The sequence below is a fragment of the Octopus bimaculoides genome, chromosome 10 (genome assembly GCF_046866305.1).
Source record: "Octopus bimaculoides isolate indiv1 chromosome 10, ASM4686630v1, whole genome shotgun sequence".
Lineage (NCBI taxonomy): Eukaryota > Metazoa > Mollusca > Cephalopoda > Octopoda > Octopodidae > Octopus > Octopus bimaculoides.
The window spans coordinates 89,486,738-89,504,836 of record NC_142937.1 but is presented as its reverse complement, the minus strand read 5'-3'; the positions used below and the strand labels follow the sequence as shown (position 1 = coordinate 89,504,836).

The window sequence follows — 18,099 nt, the reverse complement described above, 5'->3', positions numbered from 1 at the left end:
TTCCTATTCTCTTTATGACATGTTTGAACTTCTTGAGGGGATCCAAGGTAAATATTACAGTAATATCTGTCATTCCAGCCTAGTTACATTTCCTTATAGTTATACAGAGAAATGGCTCAACTTTCTTTTTGGCCCCAAAGGTCTGTCATAATAGTAATGACATACTTGCATGCACATTTTAATACTGAGATCAATAAACCTAGTGAATTTTCCCTAATGATTATGGTTTCAAGGTTGAATTCACAAGATCCTTGAGATCAAACTGAGCAAATTTTCTGGCTCTTATGTTTTTAATGCCATGGAACTACTTTGAATAGAAACTTGTATAAGTTGAGGAAATACTTTAGTCTTGGTAAACAGTTTCTCTAATTCTAGCAGCATGAGAAAATGTACTTTCTTCGTGTGGTGTAACGACTAGTGATAGGAAGGGCATCTAGCCATAACAACCATGTCAAAATGTAGAAAATACATTACTCTGTAGACTGGAATTTCTTTGTTATTTTGTATGTGATATTATGTAAAACAGTAATTCCTGGTGAGACAGTGTGCTGTACCAGCAGTAAATCATGTCAAAGTAGTTACTTCTGCTGTTGCTGCCACTGTCACTACTACTAGTGTTACTAATACTACAATTCAAGTTTAAGAACAACAGCTTCCTTTCTGACATAAAATAAGAAACAACTGAAAATATGCAGAAAAGTATTCAAGTTGAATAAATGCTGTATCAGAATGTTTTAACAGTGTATACAGTTCTTAATATTGCTTCTCTTTTTTTTTTTTTTATCAGGAACATGTTTACATTTCTCCTCATAGGTAAAATTCTCAATGTTTTTACAGAAATGGTTGTCTATATATTATGAAGTATAAATGGAATCATAAACTTCATAACAAATGGAAAAGAGATGACCAATAATAAAATCCAAATAATAATTACGTTTCACTCGTTGGTAGTAATCTCTGCCTTTGGCTGACTTTAATTTCTTGGAAGAAGCTGCACTTTCCTTTGATAAGTAACATTGCCCACTTCCTTTATTTATTTCAAATGATAAACAAGTTTTGTCAGACAGACATTTTTTTTCACAGGCGTCTGCTGTTACATTTTTCTTAGGCCACAATAGTTTCCCAGATACATCCAGAATTGCATCTTCTATTTTCACAAAATGGACCTCAGTGACTGAAATTAAAGTAAAATTCAGATCAATAAAAAATAATAACAGTAATATTTTATGACATAGAATGAAAGCCAAAACTTTGAGGTAGGAATTGGCTGATTAGAATAAACTTTTACTCTTGACTTATTGGTCCTGGAAAGATTAAGTGGTCAAAAACCAGATTTGAACCCAGAAGTTCAAAAGCCAGAACAAATATCACAAAACATTTTGCCTGATGCTCAAATGATTTTCTCAATCTTCTGCCTTCAACAAGAATAATTATAATTATTGTTCCTGATAGCTAAGTCACACATTTTGCAGTTTGAGGGTGCACAAAAATGAATGAAACTCAGTATTTAACTAATGCTTTTTTTATCAACCTCAGAAGCATGAAAGGTGATGTGTCTCCAGGTGGGATTTGAATCCAGAATGTAAAAGAATGTAACTAAATATGAGTAGTCTAGTCATGGCAAGAAACATCACTTTACTGATTTTGTCATCTTTTCCCTAGGAAAACAAATATATTTTTACTCTCATCTTCATCTAGATAATTGATAAAGGTATGTAGCAAATGTGAACATTCACAACTTAATTCAACAAAATTATATCTTCAGTGAGATGAGAAAAGAAAAGTTTCGCCTTTTCTGAATTATATGACCAGCACATGTCATTAACTTAATTATTTTACCATTCACTGAATGGTAAAATGTATACATTAATAAATTTCAGTTAATTATAATATCTTTGTTCAATAAGTAGCCACTTTCCCATTTATTTTCCATGCACGAAGTGATTGAGTATTTTTTCAGAGCTGTTCTTTTTCAACAAATATGGATTGAGTGAATGGTAACAGGTTTGCTTCCCAAATACTAACAAGTTTGCTTGCATGGCTGCATGGTAACAAGTTTGCTTCTCAAATGCATGGTTCTGGGTTCAGTTCCAATGCATGAGACCTTGAGCAAGTCTCCTACTGTAGCCCTGGACCAACAAGAGCCTTCTGAGTGGATTTGGTCACTGGCTGATTGTTATGACTGGTCAAAGAATGATATCCATCCCATCACCCAGATTAATACTATTACCTGTCCCTTAAGTAGTTTTAATGAACTCTACGCATTTGCAAGTATTTGTGAATGACTCAGGTATGAGGATAGCCTCCTCTCTCTCTTCTACTAGTCATAAACATAACACGAATTGTCATGGAAAGAGTAATTCTTTCTCTGACAAAACACTTACCATAAAAATAAAAACGAAATTACATATACAAAGGCAACAAGAGAGAACCTATTCATATTACCTTTGCATTCAGATAAAAATGGCATCCATTTATGGTCTTCTTTACATACTGATTTTAATTTTTCTCCTCTTGGACAAGTATAGATCACTTCAGAGTTATAAGCGGTGGAATTGTAAGACTTTGATGCACCAGCAATGTCTTTTGGAGGTCCACAATCAATTATTGAGAAGACTGGAAGTGATAAGAGAATTTGAGATCAACGGTGAATATATGTTAGGAGGAGAGTGAAAATGAGAAGATAATGACAAGTTTGAAATAAATATATTGACTGAAACAAATGGAAGAAATATGCACACACATGCATCTATGCATACACGTATGTGTGTATACATACATACATACATAAAACAAAACATACAAATCTGCATATTTACATACAATAAAATATGCACATACATATACAAAAATACCCTGTTGATGTTGTTGAAATTCCAATGGAGGAGCCTTGAATCTTGGTTTGAAACCAGCTCTTACTCTATTAGCAAGAAATCTTGAAATAAAACTGCATAATGACATACATACAATAAGAAGGGATGGAGAAAATTTTGAGAGATTTTACTGCTACCTGGCAACCAAAGGTTTCTGTCATGTGTGTGGATGGATACTGACAGCTCCATAAAGAAGTACCCCTCTCTCAAAGTAGTTAGAACTTGTAGGAGAGTAAAACCTCAGAAGACACAGGATGAAGTATTGAAGGATGAGCTAAGGACACAGGAACCTTTCAGACAAGATGACAAAGGACCAGGATACTTGGTGCTTTACTGTACTCAAGAAAACCTATCTTCCACAGCAGAAGTGTTAAGGCTTCTCCCATCATGAAGACAATTAGCCTGCTAGAGTTCTGTGCCAGTGACACATAAGGACTTGTTCCAGCACCACATGAGAGTGCTCATCCTGGTACATTAAGTGTCCAGCATATAGTGTAAAGTGGTTGGTGATGCCCTTCCTAATGCCAACCACTCTGACAGTGTAGTGGCTGCCTTTTACATGTCACCGGCATGGGTGCTTTTACGTGTCACTGGAATTGGTGCTTCTACATGTCACCAGCATGGGTGCTTTTACATGTCACCAGCACAGATGCTGTTATGTGCCACTGTGGCCACAACTGCAATTTCACTTGGCTTGATGAGTCTTCTCAAGGACAGCAAATACTAAAGGTCATGTTCACTTGACATCAGCTCCATGAGACCCCACATTCAAAAATCATGCTTCACCACCTTGTCTCATGTCTTCCTGGGTCTACCTCTTCCACAGATTCTCTCCACAATTAGAGATCAGCACTTCTTTACACAGCTATCCTCACCCATACACATCACATGACCATACCAGTGCATCTGTTTTGTTTCTCTTGAATACCACATCCGATGCCTAATTTTTTTCAAGACACTTATACTCTGTTGTACATGTACACTGACATTGCACGTAGAGCAGAGCGTACTAGCAAATATATATATATATATATATATATATATATATATATATATATATATGCGCACACTCACACATATGTATGTGTAAATACACCCAGATATACACACAATAAATAAAACAAATATTTTACTGACCTGGGTTAATTAAGTAAATATCCCAATTTTTATAGGTGGGCTTAAGTTCACTAGCCAAATGAGTTACATTACTCAAATCACACATCTTAGCTTTATCATCGTACTCATAAGATCTACATCCTTGATATAAATGGCAAGCTTGTTCACAATCCTTTAACTCCACCTTCTTAAGTCGTCCAATATTATTCTGCCCATCTATGACTACTCTTTTCAATGAAACAGTCTTGTTACTGGCTGGAAAAAGAAAAAGGGAACAAAAAAAAATATATTTTATACTCGTCCACCCAGCCAAACACACATGTACACACACATATTCATACACATGTGCATACACGCACACAGACATACAAACACATCACACACATATTTTCTAGCATATATTAGATGTTGTTAAGCATCTGATGTATAATTTTGTAAATTGACAATTTATTATAAGCAAATAATTGTTCCACAATATGATACCCTAATCAGAATACATATGAATTGTAGAACGTCTTCAGACTTATTTGAAACCTTGTCTCAACTTTACATTTCTACAGTTCTCTAATGATGTGCTTTAGTAAAGTTGATATTACTTAAAACAGTTGGTCAACCAAAGCATCAAGTGTTGTTCTGGCCATTCAGTCTTAAACAAAAGTGCATCATCAGAAGCAGGATGTACAAATGGATTATCTACAACTAAAACATTCAGGTGAGCTTTCATGTATGTTTCATGATATAGGAGAATTCCAACCTTGGTAGAATCTGAACTCAGAGCACAAAAACAGATGAAATGCTGCAAAGCATATTTGCTTGGCATGCTAACAGTTCTGGCAGCTTGCTTCCTTTATTATTATTATTATTATTATTATTATTATTATCCTTTCTACTATAGGCACGAGGCCTGAAATTTGGGGGAGGAGTAAGTTGATTACATCAACCCCAGTACTCAACAGGTACTTAATTTATCGACCCCGAAAGGATGAATGGCAAAGTTGACCTTGATGGAATTTGAACTCAGAATATAGCAGCAGATGAAATACCACCGAGCATTTCACCCGGTATGCTAATGATTCTGCCAGCTCGCCGCCTTAATAATAATAATAATAATAATAATAATAATAATAATAATAATAATAATAATAATAATAATAATAATAATAATAATAATAATAATAATAATATATGGTACCCTAGGCATAACACCTACATGAACTTCTAACTTGTTGTCTCTTGAGGTCTCTGGGTGAGACTTGGATCCAACTTGTACAAATGCAAAACAAAAGTCAAACATAAAATAATAATAATAATAAATAATAATAATAATAATAATAATAATAATAATAATAATAATAATAATAATAATAATAATAATAATTAACGGCAGCTAAGCTTTCCAGATATCAGAAAAGAGTAGATCAGTATCAACAGGATAGATTATTTGAGACAGATCAGAGAAGATTTTATAACCAAATAAATAGTGGAGGAGTGTTGAAGATGAGAAACCTAATGTAGAAGATAGAAAATTCTAGAGTAATATTTGGGATAAGCCAGTCAATCATAATGGAGATGCAGTATGGTTAAAGTGAGTAAGGGAAGAAATAGTCAGTGAGAATCAGTCAACACTAAGAATGACTAGTACATTAATGAGTAAAGTGCTAAATTAGAGGGGCCCAGGACCAGATTCAGTTCAAGGGTATTAGTTAAAGAAATTTAGTTATTTACATGGGAGGCTAAGGGAGCAACTTCAGCATTGTCTTAAGGAGGAATAATACTAGATGGGATAACTAGAAGGAGAACAGTACTCCTTATGAAAGACAAAAGCAAGGGTAATATAGTTTGCTATTATAGACCAATCACTTGCATACCATTAGTATGGAAGTTGTTAACAGGAATGCTTTCAGAAAGCATTTATGAACACCTTGACAGCCAGAATTTGCTGCCGGGGTTTCAAGAAGGAAGAACTTCAGCAGGAAAGGACAAAATCTTTGAAATCAGAGTAAAGTTTGTGGTTGTTTTGCTTGTAACTCCATGAAACTCCTCTGAATAGAAACTTATTTTAAGTAGAGAGGATTCTTTAGCCTCAGTAGATAACTTCTCTTATTCTAGTAGCATGGGAAAATGTGCTTTCTTCATGTCATGTAATGATTGGTGATATAAAGGGCCTCCTGCCATAATAACCATACCAAAATATAGAAAATTACAATTATGTAGATTGACATTACATTTTGTATTATTTGGTATATCAGATCATGAAGGACAGTAACCAGTGGTGACAATCTGTGCCATAACACACCATTTAAGGCATGCAAAACATAAATAAATGAAGTGAAAGCAGTCATAACTACTGCTGCTGTTACTACAACTATTCAAGTTTTGTAAAAGTAACAAGGCCTTCTTTTCTTATATAAAAAGAAAACAAGTGAAAGCATGCATAAAAATATTCAAGTTAAAGAAATGCTGTATAAGAATACATTCAAAGTATTTCAGGTTCTTAATACTATTATTACATGTCTATTATTACAGGTATACCTGTTGATTACAAATTTCAGGAAAAGAGAATTTCAATAATAAAATACAAAGAATAATTACGTTTTATTCGTTGGTAGTAATCTCTGCTTTTGTCTGATTTTATTTTCTTGGAGAAAGCTGCAGTTTGCTTTGATAAGTAACATTCTCCACTTTTTCTATTTAGTTCAAATGATAAACAATCTTTGTCAGATAAACATTTTCCTGCACAGGCATCTGCTGTTACAGGTTTCTTATTCCATAATGTTTTCCCGGATACATCCAAAGCTGCATCTTTTACTTTCATAAAATGGATCTGAGTATCTAAAGTTAAAGTAAAATTTAAGTCAATGAAAAATAATGACAATACAATTAGTTCCCAACATAGAAACTAGATCAAAACTTTGAAGTAGGAATTAATCAATTAATTTGGCCTCTACATTTGGCTGCTATCATAATTTATTGGTCAAAGAAGGGCAAAGTTAACATGACCAAGATTTGAACTCAGAAGTTACATAGCCAAAAAATGCCACACCACATTTTGTCTGATGCTCAAATGATTGTCAATATAGCACCCTTAATGAGAATAATCATTAAATTATTGTTGACGGTAACCATATTTATGATAATGATTTCTATGATAAATACAAGGTCACACATTCTGCAGTGAGTGCACATGAAAATAAATCCAACATTACTTGAATAGTGCTAGTTTTATCAATCTTGGAAGTATGAGAGGTGAAGTACAACCAGGTGGAACTTGAATTCAGAATGTAAAAGGATGTAACAAACTATGGCTAGTGTGCTTTGTAACTTTTCCTTCTTCCCAGTAGTGTTTTCTGTTTTTGTAAGACCTCATGTACACCTTATCACCAATTTTGAAAAATTTTAGATGGTCTTTTCTGGTACTTTCTTTTCCTTGCCAGGTAACACTTTATCAAAAATTGATTTCACCTCTCTCACAAACATCAGTTCAGTTGGTGAGCTTCTTGTTCATGTATTGGGATTCGGTGTCACCCTGCATACCCTTAGGAATTGCTACAGAGCAACTTCATCTGTAGCTTCCTTGTTTGCTTTTCTCAAAGCTCTTTTAAAAATGTCCATAAAATGATCTGCCTGTCCATTTGATGTGGGATGGTAAGGCACTATCATTTTATATTGTACTGTGAACATTTCACAGAATTTTCCTAAATTCACTGGACACAAATTGTGCTCCATTATCATATACAATCACATCTGGGATACCAAATCTTGTGAAAAATTCATGCAAAAAATTTATTACCATTGCAGAGGTTGGTATCTTGCACTTAACAATTTCCAGCCATTTTGTAAAACTGTCTTCACAAGACAAGCTTCTAGACTTCAAGCTCTTTTTCAGCAGACTTAATGTGTCACCTAAGTCAATAGCATTACCTGGCCCACAGATAGAATTCACAAAATCCACTCTGTTGCAAGCGTTTGGGAGGTCTCTAAACTAAAGAAAACTTCCTTTCTCCCTCTCTCCAACAACAATCACTGTGGAAAATTGTCATGCATCAGCCAATCTTCCTCTGACAAAGACAATTAACACAAAAATAAAACAAAATTACTTAGAGACAAAAGAGAAGCTAGTTACATTACCTTTACAGGTTTCTGCTACTGGAGTCCATTTGCGATTCTTTCCACATATCGATTTTAGTTGTTCTCCCTTTCGGCAAGTATAGATGACTTCAGATTTATAAGTGGTGGTTTTGAAGGACTTTGATGTACCAGCAATGTCTTTTGGCAATCCACATTCAATTTTTGCATAATCTGAAATTGATAAAAACAAGTTGACATCAATGATGATCAGGAAGAGAGTGTTTGTTGAGGAGTTCACTGCCAACTCGTACGATGTATTTAACTCAAATATGGTGGCCCAGGATGAAATCAAGTCAGTTATGGCTTTGACTATGTTTTATGAAATTTCAGCAAGCTGAAGGGTTTCTAGCATCCACGAGTGGAGGACAAAGTCAAAGGCTTACTTGTAGTCCAGCCACACTGAAACCAGGTTTCTTATATATTGTTGCACCTCTGGCATAACTGTTTTGTTTATCAGCAATCGCTCAGCCCATCACCGAACTCCCATCTCACCAGATACTTGTTCTACTGTGAGGATGTTAGTACTTTCACAATGGTCTTGGTGGAAGAGGTTTAAACATGCTATATATATTTTACATATTAAGTTCTGGCATGCATTTGACAGGTAGTCTTTTGTCATGCGGGTGGTTCTGCTTTGGCAGATCAGTTTTGTCTTTGTCAGAGCTAACCAGTGTGGTATGTTACTATTCCCATTGAGATCTTGATGGTACAGGTTGATAAGGAATGGTCAGTGGAAGATTTCCTTTTTGTACTGGTATCCAACAACCAAATCCTTTGAGGTATTGAATTATAGTCACAAGTGTATCATCATCGCTGCTGTATGTCTTGGGTGTAACAGGACAATAAGCCCTTTGAATTTTCCCCAGCCATAGAGCCTCTCATTTAAACTCCTCTTCATTCGAAAGTTTTCACACCAGAAGGCGTCCATGTCTTCTTGGGAATGAAGTTATATATTTACTGCTTCATTTCTCATGTCTCTGTACACTGATACTTGGCTACAGTTAAATTTTCAGTTTCTTGTTCCAGTCAAATCGGGTTGAGTTCAGGTGAGTCTAATCTAATCTATCTATATACATGTATACATATCAGGATGATTCAAAAGTTTTGAGATCTTCACTGATGATTTTTAGCAACTTATATCTCTATGTTATATCATTAATTTGATACAACCTTTTGTGTAACCATTGCAGAATTGCTTATTCTTTATTTTCATATATAACATATAAATGTCAATTGTGTGTTCTTTCTGTTACAGCTTTGATAATGAGTGGGGAAAAATTGCAATCTGAGCTATTTCATGCTACCAGAAGGAAGAAAGAAGTGCAAGGGCAGTAGCAAAAAATAAAAGAAAAAATATCTACTGACCTGGGTTAATGATGTAAGTATCCCAACCCCACATGTTAAGTTCAAGGTCCTGAGTCAAGTGAGTTGCATTACTTCGATCGCAGAGCTTACGCTTTTCATTATATTCATAAGAGTTACATCCTAGAGTTTGATGACAAACATGATCACACTCCTTTAAGGTCACATTTTTCACCCTTTCAAATGTATCATACCCTGGTATGGAAGTACTTTTAAATTTTAAAAGATCATCATCAGCTAGAAAGAAAAGAAAGAAAACAAGAGATACATTTTGTACTCCAATGTATACAAATGATATATTATATAGCATCTGGTGCATAATTTGTTTCAAATGGACAAGTTGTTATAAACAAATAATTGATTTACAAAATGGCAACTTAGAATTTAAGTGAGTCATAACACATCTCAAGACATATTTGAAGCATTGTTTCAAAACTTAAGTTACATATAATCTATTTGTACAGCTCTCTTCTAACAGTATGCTTTTGTAGGGTCTAAGTGCTATTCAACAGATGATCAACCAAGAAGTCAAGTTTGTTACTGCCATTTAATCTCAAACAAAAGCACACCATCAGAAGAGGGTTATACAAAGGGATTATCTTAACCTAAACAATGAGGGGAAGTTGCAAGTATGTACTAGATGTACTAGAGTTTATTCTGAGAAGCATGTCTTATGCTGAAAATATTTTTATGGATGGATTGTAAAATATATTTTATGATTCCGTACTACTACTGTTTACTTTTCACTTCATACATTTAATATTGCTTATTTCTCCTTTTTCGAGATCAGCAACAGTATGTCACTGGTAAAAGCATATAGTATTTTGTGTGTGGAATGAGTTTTCATTACTAGCTCATGATTATCACACGCTGATGATGGGTTACTACTCAGAAACCCAGATCTGTGTGTATCACGTAAGGCTAGAGATGGGAACGATGATTTCCCCTCACAAATACTTATCGGACAGAGATAGTCTGTTGTTAGCCAGCTGAAGGAGATGTCCTCTCGGGGCTAAAAACAACAGTAGCATCATCCTCTATGGGACTGCCACATTTAGTTGGCTATTATATTTTACGATATACACACACAAACTACTTGTATGTAGTTTTTTTTTTTTATAGCTTATTCAAAAAAAAAATACACTCTGATAAATAGGCTATGAATTAGTCAGGTAAGTCCAAGGTTATGCTTGATAGATCATTGTTGTGTTCCAGAAATCTCCAGATAAAACAGGACAGATATGTGAATTTTACCTTGTAAGATGAACTTGAAGGAGTATAAATGCTGAGTGAATCTTTCTTTGAAGCCCATTGGCTATAAGTTCAATATAATTCATTCAGAAAATATCAGGTTCAGTCAGAACTGCTTTATAAACCACTGCCTTAGAGAGGCAGAATTCTCTCAATAGAAAGGTGGATTGATTTTAATAGTTACAAATAATTGTATGCTTTTCTTATTGCAACATAATACTAGAATTATGTCATCTAAACATGACTAACAAACCATAACACTATGAATATTCTTAATTTTGAGGTACTTATGTGTGCCTCACAAATGGATAAAAATTCCCTTGCTATGTTCATGGAAACATTCAAGGAGATACACAACTACAGAGATTGGCATTACTTTTTCTCTTATTTTGCATATCAGATTATGAAGGACACGATGGCAAGATGATGTGCATAAGCTATGCCACATAGTGGTAGTTCTTCAAACTCATTACATTCTAAACTGAGACACTGCTGGTGTCAACTTTGCCTTTCGCCTTTTTGGGATTGATATCATCACCACCACCACCACTACTGCTTGGATTTAAGAAAAAAGGATTTCTTTCTTATATAGACAAAACATGATTGAAAGCATGCATAATAGTGTTCAAGGTGTATGAGAATCCTCTAACAGTATTTACAATTCTTAACATGCCTTATTTCTAAAGTATGTCTGTGTCTGTCCTTATAGGTAAATTTGTTGATATCTATATACTATGAAATACAAATGGAAATATAAATTTCAGAAAAAAAGGTAATGAGAATCCAATAATAAAATACAAAAAATAATTACATTTTATTCGTTGGTAATAAATTCTGCTTTTGGCTTTACTTATTTTCCTGGAGAAATCTGCAGATTCTTTTGATAAATAACATTTTCCACTTTTTTTAGTTGTTTCAAATGATAAACAATGTCTGTCAGACAAACATTTTTGCGCACAAGCTTCTGTTGTTACATTTTCCTTGTCCAACAATGTTTTTCCAACGACATTCAAAGCTGCATTTTCAATTTTCACAAAATGGATTTGAGAAGCTGGAATTAAAATAAAATTTAGACCAATGAAATCAACAACAACAATAATTCAGGCATACCTCACTCTGTGTCATTAATTGGTTCCAGGAGACACAACCTAAGTTAAATTAACTTGTCTCTAGGCTAGGCTCGCCAAATTTACTTGTCTCTAGGCTAAACCGATAATAACCATTTCCAGTTCTCTACTTTATTTGTTAATGTATTTTCAATAATGTATGGTTAATAAAAACCTATTTTAAGCTTACAAACAATTAATTTTTATTTTTTAATACAGTACAGTGAAAAAAATGTAATCTAAATTTATGAATACAATTTGGCGGTGTTTACTTTACATGGTGGACGCTTTATTTATAAATGTGGTTTGCAATAAGACATGGTAAAATATGAGCTCCCAAAGACTGAGAAATAAGACAACACAGCTGATTCCATGATTTTATTCACTAAGCTACACTACTTATGGTGTGTATCTAAACATTTACTGACACAAAGTATGCATGAGAAAGATCAAGTTAGAAATTGAGAAGAAAATTATCAAGATGAGCTAAGATATACATGTGGAGGTAATAAGTTTACTTAAGAAGAATGTAGTATTGTGTGAACTTTTGATGGTATGACTAAAAGTTTGCTTCATAGCTAAGCCTTCTGGATGAAATTTAGTGGAATTCTGCTCGAGAAAACAAGCTTCCACACTTCCAGTTCTTGGGTGGCAGACTTAATCCATTACCTGAATTAATACCATTGCTTGGCCATTGGATAGCTTTAATGAAGTTCACTCTGTTGCAAGAATTTGGGAGGTCTATGGACAAAGGATAGCCTCATCTCTCCCTTCTACCAGTAATAAACAAAGAAATTATCAAGGACACAACCATTATTTCTCTAACAAAGACTCTTAACAAAAGCAGAAAGAAAATTGGATAGATAGAACAAGAGAGAACCTATTTACATTACCTTTGCAATGGGACACTTCAGAAGTCCATTTATTGTCCTCTTTACATATTGACTTAAACTTATGTTTTCCTGGACAAGTATAAGTAACTTCAGATTTATAGGTGGTGGTATTGTAAGACTTTGATGCACCAATAATGTCTTTTGGAGGTCCACAGTCAATTATTGTGAATACTGGAAGTGAACAGAGAAATTGATATCAGTGGTGAATATATGCTAGGAAGAGGATGAAAATGAGGGGATAATGATGAATTTAGAATAGAAGGTACTGACTGAAACAAACTGAAGACATTTGCACAAAGATATAAATATAAATATAAACATGTATGCATGTGTGTGTGCGTGTGTGTGTACATACATATGTATGCATGTATGTATGTATGTATATATGTATGTATGTATGCATGCATGTATGTATATATGTATGTATGTATGCAATGTATGTATGTATGTATGTATGTATGTATGTAGGCATGCATAGTATAGTATATTTTGTGAGTACAGTTAGATGGATGACTGCTACTGTTGTGTTTAGAGTTTCATATATGAGGGTGGGCTGAAATGTTCATAGGCTGATTATGAAGGAGTGATGCCAAAGCTGCGAAATCTTGCATGCATTAATTTCAACTGTACTTATTAATAACTGCATTGCTTCTTTCAAGGTAAACTGACATCTGGATATTTAAAGAAGATTTCAAAAGTCACTAATAGTGAATTCGCTTGAAAATGGACAAAATTTGGCATCATTCTATTATCAAGTACCTGCAATAAAAGGGTTTAGCAGCAGTGCAAAGTGAGCAGCTGAATTTAGGAATGAAAAAGAGAGTCTTGAGGAACAAAAGGTTAACTGGTTGAAACATCAAAGTTACTGTCAGTAATATTCTTGTTTAAGAAAGAAAACATAGAATCAAAGGTTCCTAAAGTTCACTTAGCAAAGACCAAGGTCCAAGTAAGCAAGAAATCAGACAGAAACCTACCTCCTTCAGGTAAATGGCTTTGCTGAATATGTAGGAAGAGTGTAGGCAGAAATTTTACTCGGTGTACCCAGTGCAAGCTATGGATACACAAGAGATGCAGTGGTATAGAAGAAAGATTAACAGAAAAAGTAGTATTTCTATATAGAAGATGTACAGGACAAAGGAAACTGTCCTGGAGGCTCCCTGAAAGTAATAGACGCTTTTTGCTACTGAGGTGACTTAATTAGCAGTGGAGGAGGATGTACCAAAATGTAATTGCTAGAATAAGAATAGGATAGTGAAAGTTCAAGGAGATTTTAACTTCTGTTGACAACCAAAGGTCTCTCTACTTGAGTGAAAGGAAAATTGTATGATGCATGTATACGAACTGCAATGATATATGGTTGTGAGGTGTAGGCCTTGAATGCAGAGAATATGTGAAGATATAGAAGAATGAAGCTGGTATACTTTGTTGGATGTGCAATTTCAGTGTACATGTGTGACTGAGCACTAGTGTATTAGAGAAAAATTAGGCATAAAAGGAATTAGATGCATTGTGCAACAGAGAAGACTGCACTGGTTTGGTCATTTGATGCATATGGATGAGAACAATTGCATTAAGAATTACTGATCACTTACAGTAGGTGAAAATTGTGGAAGTGAGAGACTCAGGAAGACATGGGACAATGTATTGAAGGCCAGTTTAAAAACACTGAGCCTTACAAATGGAGATGACAAAGGTCAGAGAAATATGGCATACAGCTCTACTCAAAAATACCTATTCCCCACACCAGAACTTATATCCTAAAATCACAGTACAATGTAAAAAGCACTGGTGCTGGTGCCATGTAAAAAGCACTGGGGCTAGTACCCTATAAAAAACACTTGTGATGGTTCCACATAAAAAGCGTTGGTGCTGGTGCCACATGAAAATCACTGGAGCTGGTGCTACATAAAAAGTATGGTTGGCATTACAAAAGGCATCCAACTGTAAAAACTAAGCCAAAATAGATTGCAGAACCAGTTGTGGCCAGCTTCTGTCAGGCTGTTCAACCCATGCCAGCATGGAAAAACAAACATTAAACGATGACACTGATGATGATGAGGAGGAGGAGGAGGAGGAGGAGGAGGAGGAGGAAGAAGAAGAGGAGGAGGGTGAGGAGGAGGAATATATATGTATACTTGTATATATATATCTTATCTGTCCACATATACATATATTTAAATACACACAGACATATGCCCACACAAATAAAATGGAAATATTGTACTGACCGGGGTCAACGATGTATGCATCCCAGCTTCTACTGACAGGTTTAAACTCATGAGTCAGTTGAGTCATATTACTAAGTTCACATATCTTAGCTTCCTCATTGTAATCATAAGAATTGCATTCTGAGTATTGATAACAAGTTTCATTACACTCCTTCAAGGTTTTATTCTTAAACTGTTTTAAAACATCATCGACCGGTATGCTAACTTTTTTAAGTTTCAAAGGCTCACCGGCTGCAAAAAGAAAAAGAAAACAAGAAATATATATGAGTATATATACTCACCCACCCACCTAAACACACACACACACAAATATTTCAAAGTATGTAGTGCATGTGGTTTTGTAAATGGACAATATGTTATCAACAAATAATTGTTTCACCAAATGACACCCTAATCAGAATTCATGTGAATTGCAGAACATATTCAGACTTATATGAAACCTTGTCTCAACATATAGGTCGCAGACAATACAATTGTACATATTTCTTCTAGTGGTGCAATTTTGTGGGGTCAATACTCTCTTAAACAGGTAGTCAACCAACATATCAAGTATGAGGAATACCGAATGTCTTCATGCACCACCTGCCTGATAAGAAACTCAGACACTCCCATGTTCCTGATGATGGACCTGATTGACTGGGAGGGATCGTTGTCAATCATGGTCTGGATCTCACCAACAAATTCAGGAGTTCTTTTTTCATCAGAATGATCAGAGCGAGTTTTCCGAGCTGCTGTACCTTCATAATCCATTAAACTCATGCAACTCTTTCTAAATCTTCTGCACTGATTGACACCCAAACACTCTAAAATGTTCATATTGGAGCTTCAGGTGCAAATGCCAAGCAGCACAGTATGTCATTTCCAAACTTCTGGCAGAGTGAATTGCATCATGGTGGTACTTTTCTCACAGACAGTGCTCAACTGACCCTACTTTACTGTGTAGTCAGCAAAATCAAAAGCAAACAATGTGCAAAATTAAAAATATAAAATGGCGATAATTTACCTAACACACCCTGTGTATATATATATATATATATATATATATATATATACATATATATATATATATATATACTTAATGACTATTGCTCAGTGAATTTTAGAAACTGCTGCAGTTGTCTAAGTTTCTGGATGTTAACGTGAACCAGAGTGAGCTAAATATCTACATAATTACTACATAATATATATATATATATATATATATATATATATATATATATATATATATTGTATATCAGATTCTTACTGGCTTGTTTCAGTACAAATGGAAATACAAATTTCAGAATATGAGGTAAAGAAAATCCAATAATATAATACAAAGAATAATTACATTTTACTCGTTGGTAGTAATCTCTGTCTTTGTCTCCCTTTAATTTCTTGGCGGAAGCTGCAGTATTCTTTGATAAGTAACATTTTCTACTTCTGCGATTTATTTCAAATGATAAACAAGTTTTGTCAGACAAACATTTTTCTGCACAGGCTCCAGTTGTTACATTTTGCGTAGGCCACAATATTTTTCCAGATACATCCAGAACCGAACCTTTTAGTTCCATAAAATGGATCTGAGGATCTAAAAGTTAATGTAAAATTTAGGCCAATGAAAAATAACAATAATATTAATTTCTAACATAGTAATAAGGCCAAAACTTTAAGTTAGGAGTTTGTCAAATAAATTGTTTCCTGCACTTCACTGGCATTGTATTTTAATTGCTCTGGAACGACAAAGTTGACATCAGCAGGATTTGAACTTAGAAGTTAAAGAGCAAGAACAAATATCTCAACATATTTTGTCTCATGCTCTAAAGGTTCTGTCACTCCATCATCCTTAATGACAACATTAATTATAATTATTGTTGATGTTACCAATATTAATGATAATGGTTCCTAAATTAAGCACAGGGCCACAGATTCTGCAGCAAGGATAGATAAAAATAAATGAACCTCAGTACTTGATTAGTGCTTTTTTAATAGCCTTCAGAAATATGTGAGGCAAAATACAACCTGTTGGGATTGGAATATAGAACGTAAAAGGATTTAACTTATATGGTTAGTTATGTGGTTAGTTATGAAAAAAAAAAGTGTTTATCTTTATGTGGTTATCTTGCCACCCTCTGAGGATGAAATTTAAATCAGTTATATCTTGCTTCAATTAGTAGCCACTTTACTATTTCTATGCAGGGAATTATCCAGAGTATTTTTGCCCTCATTCTTTTAGTATAAATGCTGGCAGAAATACATGGAACACCCGTGTTGAGAAAAGTGTTGCATTTCTATGCTGGGGAATGGAGCTGAGACAATGATAATAGCTGGTAAGGGAATAAATGAATAATAATATTAGTCATCATTATTATTATTATTAAAGGTGATGGATTGGAAGGCAGCAAGAGCATCAGATGTCTGTTTCAGAGGATTACTGAGTATTTATAAAGAAGGACACAGGCATTATATTGTACAGAATCTTGGAGAATGACACAATGTTCAAGTGAGAAAAGTCAGATTAGAAATTAACAGAAAAGCTACCCAGATGAGCTGTGGATGCAATAAGTTTACTTAACAATAATGTGATTTCAGATGGAGTTACGGAGTTTTGTTTGTGTTGTTTAATTTGCTTCACAGCTAAGCCCTGTTGATAAAATTTGATGGAAGCCAACTGGAGACAAGTTGTAAGCATTTAGGTAGGTCTCTGAGCTGAAAATACCTCCCACTCTCCCTCCTTCCAGCCACAAATGCCATAGAAATTATCATTATCCCAAAATCAGCCAGTCTTTCTCTAGCAAAGACATTTAGCACAAAATTAAAACAAAATTATTGGGACAGAGACAAGAAGAGAGAAGCTATTCACATTACCTTTACAAGTAGAAGGCACTGGAGTCCATTTGTTGTCCTTTCTACATGCTGACTTTAATTTTACTCCCTTTGGGCAAATATAGGTCACTTTAGATTTATAGGTGGTGGTTTCATAGGACATCAATGCACCAACAACATCCTTTGGAGCTCCACAGTTAATTTTTTCATAAGCTGAAAATGAAAACAAAAATCGATACCAGTGTGATACCAATAGTTCATCTATACTAGGAGGAGGATGAGAATAAGAAGACAAAGACAAACAAACAATAAAGTATACAGAATGAAAAAAAGTGAA

At 34.4% G+C, this 18,099-nt stretch overlaps 1 protein-coding gene across 1 annotated transcript in view; it reads right to left on the bottom strand.

The window, feature by feature from the left end:
* The window catches only part of LOC128248837 (uncharacterized), a 137,517-nt gene that overhangs the window by 33,705 nt on the left and 85,713 nt on the right, over positions 1-18,099 (bottom strand). The window contains exons 48-58 of the mRNA XM_089358259.1: positions 17,805-17,975; positions 16,288-16,527; positions 14,958-15,188; positions 12,730-12,900; positions 11,542-11,781; positions 9,483-9,716; positions 8,118-8,288; positions 6,582-6,821; positions 4,011-4,244; positions 2,446-2,616; positions 935-1,174 (exon numbers count right to left, since the gene is read on the bottom strand). Of these exons, the coding sequence (XP_089214385.1) occupies positions 935-1,174; positions 2,446-2,616; positions 4,011-4,244; positions 6,582-6,821; positions 8,118-8,288; positions 9,483-9,716; positions 11,542-11,781; positions 12,730-12,900; positions 14,958-15,188; positions 16,288-16,527; positions 17,805-17,975 (2,343 nt within the window). The remainder of the gene's footprint in view (positions 1-934; positions 1,175-2,445; positions 2,617-4,010; positions 4,245-6,581; positions 6,822-8,117; positions 8,289-9,482; positions 9,717-11,541; positions 11,782-12,729; positions 12,901-14,957; positions 15,189-16,287; positions 16,528-17,804; positions 17,976-18,099) is intronic.